General features: G+C 36.5%; 1 protein-coding gene across 2 annotated transcripts in view; it reads right to left on the bottom strand.

The window, feature by feature from the left end:
- Window positions 1-12,293, bottom strand: part of LOC136032969 (uncharacterized) — an 83,051-nt gene that overhangs the window by 47,504 nt on the left and 23,254 nt on the right. For both annotated transcript variants that reach the window (XM_065713469.1, XM_065713468.1), the window contains exons 3-4: window positions 10,688-10,815; window positions 6,367-6,656 (exon numbers count right to left, since the gene is read on the bottom strand). In XM_065713469.1, the coding sequence (XP_065569541.1) occupies window positions 6,367-6,656; window positions 10,688-10,815 (418 nt within the window). The remainder of the gene's footprint in view (window positions 1-6,366; window positions 6,657-10,687; window positions 10,816-12,293) is intronic.

The following is a 12,293-nucleotide window of genomic DNA, read 5'->3' on the forward strand; positions in this document are numbered from 1 at the left end:
TGAAATTAGAAGTTAAGGAAAAGGCGAGAAAATATGACATAGCTGTTCCATAGCTGCAAATCTTTTTGAGGAAAGCGTGGAGAATGTACGAGGGTCATTCGGAAAATGAAGAACCTTTTGAGGTAGCAAGTGAAAACGTTCTCTCGTCAAAGCCGCCACCTGGTTAGTCACCGTGGGATTGTTTTACTTCAGTCTTGCACTAGCCGGGACCTGCTAAGTTCAGTTATTGCTAAGCTGCGTAACATTAAATGTGCGGTTCAATTGATGGTCTCCCCATGAGGAATGTTCGTAGTGTCATTACATTTTCTAATGCAAGAAACTGCCATCAACAAAGACAAACGACTGATTCATAAGATTGTGAGGAACGAAGCATCAGTTCGAAAGGGTGCATCATGTTTAATGGTGGATAGACGAACGTAAACAACGATAAACAATAGGCCCGACTTTCTCTTGTGAATGTTGAACACAAAAGTAGAACTGAAAAGGAAAGAAAGAGGGAAAGAGGACGGACGCGATTCGCAATTGACACCATTTTTTATTGAAACTTCACAAACAATGTTATAATATGAGAAAAAAACGGAAGGTGAGTTCTTAAAAAATTTTCAGAAAACAAAAGAACATACAAATGAGAGTAGCATTGACTTTTTTCAGCAACTATCATAGAGGTGGCGACAAGCTTTTGAATTTTTTTTTAGTGGTGAATAGGACTGAATTTCAACGTTAACCCACAAAAAGCACTAACCAACGGAACAGCACCATTCACCCCCATCCTCTCCCCCAAAAAAATGAAACAGAAAAATCCAAACAAATTTTGAGCTCCAGAAAGGTTATAGGTATGGCTTTTCAGGATCGTAAGGGTGTTTTGCATATTGACTGCATACAGAAGATTGATACCATATATGCAGACGCCTTCTGTCAGATGTTACGCCAAAATGTGCACACGATACAAAATACAAAATAGAAGCAGAGGATTGCTGAGCAGCAGCGTCATCCTCTTCTACGACATCGCTCGTCCTCGCTCAGCTGCATGAACGAGACCTGCTACAGCAGTTCAAGCAAAAAGCCTTTGAGAGTCCACACTACAATCCAGAATAGACCCCCATAGAATTTCACTTATTCTTTAAGTTTTAGTGCTTTTTGGATGGAAATCGCTTGGGCAGTCATCACTGATAATAAAATTTAAAGAAGCAGTTCATGACAGTTTCAACAGGTTGGCGGTAACTTTTCAATGCAAAAGGCATAGAAAAACTGGTGAAACATTATGAAAAGTGTTTAAATATAAACAGCGACTGTGAAGAAAGATAACCTAAGTGCCAAACAGTATCTGAATAAAGTTTTACTTTTTTTTATATCAATTATCGAAGTTTTTATACAAAAACATTCAAAATCGCGCAGTTTCTCATGACCAATTGAAAGATTCAATGTGATGGGTACAGTCAAGCTAGTTTTATAAGTCTTTTTGTCAAAATATCCGCTAAAATATTGAAGATATTTACTTTAAAACCATTCTGTTAAACCAAGAATTAGTATTTTTGTTAGTTTGACAAATTGAGGCTTTAGGTTTCGTTCAGCTTCAAATATTTATAGTGGAGTCAATTCACAGAAATTACGGGAGGGGATAAATTTTTCAAAATGTAGGGGGGAGGGAGCAGTTTTTTAGTTTTTTTTTCAATTTTATGACTAAAAATACCAAAAACGCATTTTCCATGAAAACACAAAAGAGATGTTTCTCAAAACCTAGGGGTGAGGGAATAAAAATTTAAGGGACACATGTCCCCTGCCCCAACACTCACACCCCTCATTGACGCCACTGAATAAACTCCCTAAAAGTCATTATTAACAAAAATGAAAGACAAAACAGTTCAAAAAAGGTCTAGATAGAAAAAAGAGCAATATTAAACTAGAAAAGGAAACTAAGATTAAATGGTGCATGGAAGGACAAAAACAAAACGGTCGATCATGGAGCTTCAATCGCATTGTCCGCTAATTCATGCGCTGCAATTTTTAAGCTGTCAATGAGAGTAATGCTTAATCTCAACCAAATCATTACAAAGAATAGTACGTGCCAGACAATCAGATGATTAGTGGTTTAAGTTCACTTTATAAAAAGACAAATGCTTATGAATGTGGCCATTCATTTTTTCTTTATTTCATCATTGTTGCTTTATTTTTTTATCCACTTTAATGTTAACATGCTTACCATCAGGTAAGTGCGCTACCAATTGGCTCAAAACAATTATGCCTATTCAAATTTATTTTTAGCCAGCTCTGGTGCCAAATTTTTAGTCACATGCTTATCTGAAAACCAGTTAACAATAACATTAAAAGGATAAGGCAGTAAAGAAAAAAAACAACAAGTATAACGAATATGTATATTAACAACACAACGATAGCAAAACGTAAATGTAGCCTATTTGAGAAAAAAACTAAAACAACTCGTTTATAATTCAAGCACTAAATCACGTTTTACCTGCTGTTTTCTTTTTATACTTTTTACAAGCTTTTGACAAGGCGATTTCTGGATCTGCGATGCTAATTTTATTTTATTAGCCAAATCTTGAGTTTCGAGTCAATATTTTGTCAGTAGAAAATTTGTCAGTATTTTGTTGTAGTAAAAATTTGTCAAAACATAAAAAGACAGAACAAATTTTTACTTTATCAGTTTTAGCGATTATCTTTCAAAACAACAAGACATACATGATATGAGGGCGTTTTAAAGACTGGCAAGGTGAAAAAGGCCGAAATAATGTTTCTCAGAATCAATCAAAACATACGAGGCGCATATATGACAAGAAATGTGAGCGATGAAAAGACTGCAAGTGCGGTGAATAGAGGTACCTACTGGGAGCCTCAGGTATGAGACATGGTCAATTGCCGTAACAAAAGAGGTTAACAAGGAATACAGCTTGTGATGAGTAGTCTTGCCAATTAAAAAGAACAATTTCTGATATTTCTTAGTAAAATTAGACAAAAATTACACCATTCCCCTGAAAGGATGGAAAAACTATCTAAAATACACTCAATAGACCAAATAAGGTTAAGGAGATCACCAGAGTGTGAAACTAAAGATATGTTGAGGCCATGCAGAATACAAGATCTGGGACATTCTATCTATATTTCAAAATATAGTTGGTAAAAAGGGTAGAAGTGGCAGCCCTCTGGCCGACTCCTTTACAAACAGGAAATTGTCTTTTACGAGCAACAAGAGGATAAATAAATATACAAGAATCTTGATGCAGATATTAAGGTTAAACTACACATTCTTAAGTGGTTTCATGATTGATACTCGTTTTCGTAGCTTGGAGCATCAAAGTGGCTTGAATAAGGGAATCGAAAGCAGGCTTTACGTTGTGCCCTTTCAAAATCAACTGAGAAAGAGAAGCACTGACATCAATCAATGTATTTGCAACTTCTGATAATGTGTCTATACAAATTATACCGCGTTAAAATCCGAATTGGTAGGGAGAAGCGCAATACTTTCCCTTCAGCTCATCAATAAGTAATCATTCAAAAGTTTGCAAAGTATTGTGGAAACTGTAATAGAGTTTAGGGAATTACATTGAAATCCGGATTTACTTTTCTTTAGGATGAGAGTAAGATCTGCTGTGAAAAAGGTTGTACATGCAACTCACTTAAAAAATACTACCTGCATAAGAAGGGTTAAATATTGTACCTAAGCAAAATCATTGCTTTTTAGATGCAGAGCACTAACTTTCTAAATATCATGGGACTTATTTGGTTCTGACGGTCAACTCCGGGAGATATTTCACTTGACAAAAAGACCTACAGCATTCAACACCCTCAATCCTGGACGCTCACATTCCTTCCAAAGGCCGCACTACCTCTTTGCCGAATAACAAGATTAAACAAAGTTGGAACCCTCAAGCCAAGCACAGATGGATACCTTAAGAAATTCCCTTCGGAGAGCAGCAGTTTTTTTTACATAAACAAAATCTTACTCTCGCCTTCAGAATGGGAGTACGATCTTCTAAAAACAATGTTGTAAGAACAACTACCTGAAAAAAAAACCCATCTGCATAAGAAAGATCAAATGCTCTACCAAAGCATAACCACATTTTTTTACAGGAAGAGCACTGGCTCCATCAGTACCATGCGACTTTCTTGGATTTAGGCAGTCAATAGATTTTCCATAAATATTACAATTCACTGGAAAAAACTGATAATCATGAAGTTCCTGTTCAAATTTAACTTTTGGAGCGAAAATCTAGTGCTGAGAATTCAGACTCAAAATCAGAGAATCATTCATCTTCATGGATTTCGACTGCAGAAAAGGAAAAATCCCTTTAAAGGATCATCGGTATTCTTTCGAGAGAAGATCCCGGTTAAATACAAGTTTTGAGGATACTCAACACAACTATAACTTAATGATTCAAGGATGGAAGGCTCAAGCCAAGTATAGGCAGAGGCCTTACGAACTTTCTCTCTAGGAAAAGTAGTTTTTAGGCGCATCAAAGAGCGTGGCTCAATAGATGCTAAAAAGAACATGAGCCAACTTGGACATAGACTTACGCGAGAAAAGCAGATGAAAAAGAATGCAAATTTCGACACGGATTCGGAAATATGTGAATAAAAGAGTTAGATAATCTTAGAACAATTGCGTAGGAACACGCGGTGGGTAGTAACCAAAGGCTTACTGAAACCTATGGTACTTGGAAAAACCGATGTTTCGATTGGTAGGTGTTACGATGTTTGACAGGCAAAAACGACCTAGACCGGTGTGGCTTGCAGCGGAAAAGAAGAGACTACAAGGTCGAGATCTGGAACTGTGAAAACATTATAAAAAAAATAATTGCAATAGTTTGGGATACTTCAACAGGTTCTTCAAAAATACCAAAAGCAAAGAGGGTCTGATTAACAGGTTGACTGTATCAACCTTAATATTACGATTTAAGTTACCTATTAGCTAGCAAGTAAGTAATCATAAAACTTTCCACATTTTTAACGCGACAATACTAAGTTCTCCTGAGGCAATACTAAATTGCCACTCGGGAATTTTTCGTCTCTGTAATCAATGGGTAAAAAACACATTAAGAATAACCCAATCGTGAGCTCATTCAGCAACAAAATAATCAAATACTCAAACAAACTATCTCTAAGGATAGATGACACAAAAGTAATGAGAATACTTGACAGCCTACCAGGGAATATCTTAGCTAAGCTAGTACGGAGACGCACACTCTATTATCGTCAATGTGTAATGGGCCCAAGCAATGACTTGTTGACAAGTGGTCTTGGAAACACATCACAAGATTAGAGGATCGACGTTCTTGTAGAATCGGAATTTCATTCGTAAAGCCACAAAATTCCTAAATAGACAAACAATTGACGTGGCATATGTAGAACTTATCACAGTGGAAAATAGTTTTTACTCTCACCGTTAGCAGGACACTATATTTCTGAAATGTTAAAAATTAATGAAACTGATGTAAACTGAAAATTGTTGCAGTTTTAACAGATTATCCGACCCCCTCCTCTATATTGATTCTTTTTGCTTGATGCGAGACGCCAAATTTACAAAAAGGAGCTAAAAATAATAAAATGGTATATTGATTGGCAAATCCTTGGATCAGGAATCCTATGAACGCCACCATCCCCCACCCCACCAGTCAAATATGTCTATGTTAATATGTACAGATATTTCCCGCACTTTCCAATATATCTTCATATAATTCGCCTTTCTCGAAGCTATACCCGCCATTCCCACACACACACACAAAACAAAATCTGTACATATACCCGATGAAATGTTTGACAGGGTTTAAATAATGTACACCAAAATGATGTTTAACCATATTGAGATGTACCAAAAATGATTTTCTTCCTTTATACAGACTCAAATAGTAGGAATTAATGAGTTTCAGCCAACAGGCAAGTGAAACAATTGTTATTTTCATAATGAATATTCCTACTTTAAGGAAAGAGAGGCCAATAAGAATTTCTTACTTGCGTAGACAAATCTAGCCGTATAGAGATGTATAGGCATTTATGTTTTACTACTATAAAAATCTTGTAAGCTTGGAAATTAATGCTCTGATCAAATTTCTGCTAAAATAGGCATGCAAATCTGTATGTACATTTGATGCAATTTTAGAACGAAAAAAAGGAATTACATGTGTTGGGAGATGTGGCGTGTGCTACATTACGAGTGTTACATGTGCTTGGAGAGGATATATATGTGATTTGGCACGAGCTTAAAAAACACCAAAAATATTGCTGCCTGAATGACGTTCGCAATCTATAAAGGTAATTTTCAAGTGGACTGTGTTCATATATCATAGTGACACTTTTGACGTTACAAGTTTTCTACAGACACTGAAAATCGAAACAGAGAGGTCGTGCACTTACAAACAAGCCAATTTTATTATCTAGGTAGTGCAGCGCTGAGCTTTCAATTCCATGAGGGAAGCTGAGCTCTCCGACGAGGAGTCCAGAGGAGAGATCCAGAAAACATACTCGTCCATTGTCATAGCAAAAAACTCCAACGTGAGCACCGTTTCTTAGCTCCCACCAGCAGACAACAACAGGAGGTCTGGTGTCAAATGATTGGACGCCAAAATGTGTTACTTCTGAAGAGCGCCAATTGTTACACTGCGGGTCATCCTCAGTGGGAACAATAAACACTTCAGAATCAGCATCTATGGGAAAAAAACAACATGATTAACAAAGAATAAATAATAAATACAATACCAAAAACCCGGTTTGATTATGGCAAATGTAATAAATCTTTAACTATATAAACCTTTGTTCTACCTATGTTTTATCATTATCTACCTACCAGTGTATTTTATTTGTTATGCGTATTATATTAATAAACTGAACTGAACTGGTATTGTCTAATGTCATTATCTCTCAGCTCAGCACTGATCTTCAGTGTCAAATGATTGGACGCCAAAATGTGTTACTTCTGAAGAGCGCAAATTGTTACACTGTAGGTCATCCTCAGTGGGAAGAATAAAGCCCAGCACTGTTATATACAATGCTGGGTTTATATATTATGGTCAGTAAGTTCAGTAAATTGGGAAAATTTTAAACGTAGTTTCGGCATGTCTACCCTAACAAAACCAAAAACAAGAAAAACAAGAGGGAATTATTTTCGCAAGACAGTGGGAAACTAATTGAAATGAATATTACGGACGGCCCTTGGACATAGGGCCGAAATGTTCTTTATAATTAGTTTCCCACTGCCTTGCAAAAAGAATTTCCTATTATTATTCTTCTTTTTGATGTTTGTGATGGAAAGTCAGTGTTGTCTTCATCACTATTTAAGTCTGCTCTGTTCCAGTTACAGATGAGGGATCGAGTTTAAACTTCCAGAAAAACTTTTGATAGTGGGGGGTAGTAAGGGGACTCCAAATTTTGAATCAGATTTGAAGGGGGCTAAGTATTTTCCCACCGGTGCTCAAAAAAGGATATTCACTAAATATTTGCTTTTCTTTCTTATGCCTCTCATTCTACAGGCCATTTTGCAAATCAAACATATTTGCGACCATACTAATACAAAGAAGAGAGGGGGAAGGGGAATTCCAAAAACCTAGCATGAGTGCATACATGGTCATAATGATTCATCCCGTATTATGAGCAAAGAGCAGAGTTTTTCCTTAAGGAGTCAATACCAAAAGACTATAGAAGAAAGGAATCTTAAGTACTAAGGACATTTGGAACCTAGTTGAAGCATCAACTTTAGTAATTTGACACATGTCTGGTAAGATTAATAGATAACACCATCAGTAGGAGGTAACAGACCACTTAACACAACTAAAATGTAAAAAGATAAAAATAGAAGCTCAAAAACACACTTGCCACAAACATTTTAGCATTTTTCAGTGTAATTGAAAAGGTGTAGATAGCATTGAAACCAAGCAAACATTCAAGAGATGTTATTTAAAAGAACAATGTCCTTTTCAAAAATGAAGAGAAATTACCTAGAATAAATATAATTTTACCATCAATCTGTTCACACCTTTAAAGAATAGAGTCTTATACACTTTATGGAAAACTACTGTTTAAACAGATAGCTCGTGGCCCAGGACCCAATTTTGCGTCTTGCAATTTGTGATTGCCTTGCCGACTGATTTCAATAAGTATAACATGTCCAATTTTCTATCAAAATTTATCCGTAATATTTATCCATAATAAAAATTCCACATAATTTATCTAATTGGATAATTAGAGACTCTTTTTTGAGGAGCTGCGTATGTCAAGTTACCCCTGGAGACATAAGCGTTTTACAAGATTTTTGGTTTCTTCCTCCAACTCCCCACAATGCCAACAGATCTGGTCGGGATTTGAAATAAGAGCTCTGAGACATGAGTTTCTTCTAAATATCAAATTTCATTAAGATCCGGTCACCCGTTCTTAAGTTAAAAATGCCTCATTTTTTCTAATTCTTCCAAATTAACACCCCCCAGCTCCTCCAAAGACAGCAGATTCATTCCAAGTATTCCAATCACGTATCTAGAATTTGTGCTTATTCTTCCTATCAAGTTTCATCCCGATCTCTCCACTATAAGCGTTTTCCAAGATTTCTGTTTCCCTCTTCCAACCCCCTATGTCCCCGGATCCAGTCGGGATTTAAAATAAGAGCTCTGAGACACGATATCCTTCCAAACATCAAATTTCATTAAGATCTGATCAACCGTTCGTAAGTTAAAATACTTCATTTTTTCTATTTTTTTCAAATTAAAGACCCCCCCCACTCCCCCCCCCCCAGATGGTCAAATCGGTAAAATGACTATTTCTAATTTAATCTGGTCCGGCCCCTGATACGCCTGCCAAATTTAATCGTCCTAGCTAACCTGGAAGTGCCTAAAGTAGCAAAACCGGGACCGACAGAATTTGCGATTGCTATATGTCACTTGGTTAACACCAAGTGCCATAAAAACACACTGTACCCACGTCCCACTCCGAGCGTAAGAAGATTTAAAAAGATGCCCATTCACCTTTCGATGAAACATTATTTTGGCTATTAAATGACGGAATTGCAGGCAGGGACTTATGAAATTCACAAAAATGTAGGAGGAGGCGGGGCAGTGTATTTTTCCAAATCTAGGAGGAGGGGGGCAATTTTGTTGTCTTACCGATTATTTTTTTGAAAATACTAAAAATTTTATTTTTCATGGAAATACGAAAATATGATTTTTCAAAATCCAGGAGGAAAAGGCAAAAAAAATATAGGGGTAAAATATAGGCCTACACCTGCCCACTCCTACTTGACGTGCCTGGTAGTGGAACTCATTGAAAATGCCAAGATTATTGAACAAAAATCGAATCACGGCCAAGGTTTGTGCTATGGCAAATCTGGTGAGTCAACAAGGAGTAATAGAGCTATCCATTCAGAAGATCCAGGACCTACGAATCATTGTCTAAGGAAAAAAGTGTATGCGAGAGAGCTTTTCTCTCGGAACGTTTTTCTCTTTGGTGTCCCGCTGTGGCTCCAAAACTCATATATTGTAGAAACTACAAGATCTTTAATATTTGATAGACGTTAAGTTGTCCCTGTGAGCTGTTAGTATTATTCCACTCACTCAATTTGTTTAGTAGTTGAAGTTTGTTTGTTTGCATGTTTGCATTCACCATATTTTACTGTGTCTTGTAAGAGGACTGTTTCCGTTATTATTTATTCCCTATTGTAACGATTAATTGGAAAAAATTAGCAATCATTATTATAAATTGATGCAATCATAATCCAAAAATTTTAGATATAGGAAACAAAGTATAACTATTATAAGAGACATTCAGATGTCAAACCGATTAAATCCATATTCTTTAGGCTGCAAAAAAATGTTTGGGTTATAACCATTTGGCTACTTAATAACTCTGTACCCCAATAGGGGTATTTCTCGAAATAAGGATTAATAGCTGAAATGAGAAAAAAACAAGTTTTTTGCCGTCCAACTAAATGATTTCAACATTATTTGCCAACTCATATTTTCACTTCTACTCTTACTCTTCCATTTTCAGAGAAATCTTCAAAAGTCAGAAGCCATAAATAGGACATTATATAAGACAAGTTACACAAACTAGATAGAACAAATGCTATATTTAACGCTTTTGGCGTCATAAGGGCAGAAGACTAATTCCCGGAGAAGGGTAAATAAAAAGCAAAAAATAAATCATCTAGGTATACTTATTCAGTCTGTTTAGGGAGGGGAGGGTTCTTTCAACCAATTTATACGGATTTACTCCATCCAATTCCCACCCCTTGTAGATTTATGTAAAACCAACAAGATATCTCTCAGCCCATTGCTTTTACAAATGCACTGGGTCCGTATCTTTACCCGTGGCTAAAACCTTGCTCAAGTATGGTTTTTTCAGCCCAGTGTCTTCAATATTAAAATGTTCCCGCCTTTCATAATTTTCGGCAGCTTCGTCTATGATTTTGTTTATGTTCTAAATGTTCATGTCATTCTATTAAAACCTAAAAAAGAATAAATAAACATTTAATATATTCCCAATAACTGACAACCAATTGAATAGTCTATGTGGAGTATATGTTTAAAGAGTTATACTTAGACAAACTGATGACACTGTCAATGGCAGATAACTCTTAAGTTTTAGGTTATATGAGTGTTCTTTTGCCCACAATCAAGTAATGACTTGGTAAAACATCTTGAAGATTAAGGAATCATGTCATACTATAACATATTTCGTACGAAAATCGACTTACTCACAACAAGTACAAAGGAATCAGCACTGTTCCTTGCAACGGATATGATATCCACAGCTCCATTCCAAGAGAAATTTCGCTCTTGCCAAATTCCTACATCAAAGCTCCATATGGTCAATGTCTTTGGTCTAAAACGAAATAGCATAATACTCGATTATTGTTCTCACCATTTTTTCCCCGTGTTGGAGCATGGCCGATTCTTCTAAAAACCGAATTTTCGGCGGATTTCTAAACGTTTCTCCATAAGAAACCTGCTGTACCTACTTTTAAAATATTTGATAGTAGAAGATGCCATTTAAACACCGGAAATAAAAAAAAATATATAGATTTTAAGGAAGACATCACTACTGTACTTTTGATATATGGAACCATACATCTCCAAAGGTTGTATAACAGGTCATAGAAAGTCGCGGACGGGCCGTTTAATTGCAAATTAGTAGAAGAACTCGTGCCCTGTTCAAACGGTTCATGGTAACGAACTGTAGAAAAGAGCGTCTTGTGCTGATAATAATTCAAACTCTAGAAAGCAGAATTCTGATTCAACCTATTACATCGGCTGGCTTTTTACGGAGAGCAAAATATATAAAAAAAAAAAATTTAAAATTTCCATCAGAAGTAATGAGCCAGAGCAGATCTGCCTAATCACAGAAAAAGAGGGAAACGCTCCCAAAAAGGCTTGGGATCTGGATGAAAATTAGACCATCATATTTAGCATACTAGATAACATTGTTACAGAAGTTACAAGCCTCTATCTACCAAAACGTGAAATGTTTATGTACTTTTTTCAAGAAGAATGGTCATGGATACATGTTTATTTATACCTCCTTTTTTAGGGGTGATCGTATCAAATCAATGGTCCTAGACATCGAAAGAGGGCTCGTTTGAAAAGAAAATGAAAGCTCTAGTGCCACTTTAAATAGCAAAAGAGGTTATCAAATAGCAAAATGGCATTTTTTATCATTTTACGGGATAAAAATAACAATTTTTGTCCAAAAAGGGCCAGAATACTGTCGAGTGAAAATTAAGATAGCAAATTGATTTGAATTATCAAACAGTTATACATCCAGCTTTCCAGATTCAAAGGGCCCAATACCTTGCAAAGGCGCATATGCTCCTGAATAATATAAGAAAACTAGCTGTTAGCGCCACCCCAACACCTAGCTGATGGGGGCGCTTCGCCCCCCCAACAACTAGCTGATGGGGGCGCTTCGCGCCCCCCAAGCACCCCCCCGCGCATTGCAAAATCTCCTGACGCCTAGTAAAGAGCAAATTTTAGCCCATAGTAACCAAAATTAAGACACTCGTCGGATCGAAATAAAAACTGCACCATTGGAGTCTCCATAGCCAGAAATGCCAACTAGGAGAATTGGCAAGCAGTGATGTCTCCTTTTTCTGTCACCGATAGTGAGAAGTGCCCATGTGTGTTAAATCGGTGGCAGTTTTGTTGTCACTTCCCTTGGCATCTCAATGATTGCCAAAATTTTTAGGGGTGTATCTATGTCCGGATTTGACCATGATCACGCAGAGGTGTTGAAACCAGTGTTGTCATTTATATTGCAACTGTTGACATATTTAATTAGCCTCTCATTGCAGAAGGTGATTTTTC

The sequence above is a fragment of the Artemia franciscana genome, chromosome 11, assembly GCF_032884065.1.
Source record: "Artemia franciscana chromosome 11, ASM3288406v1, whole genome shotgun sequence".
Classification (NCBI taxonomy): domain Eukaryota; kingdom Metazoa; phylum Arthropoda; class Branchiopoda; order Anostraca; family Artemiidae; genus Artemia; species Artemia franciscana.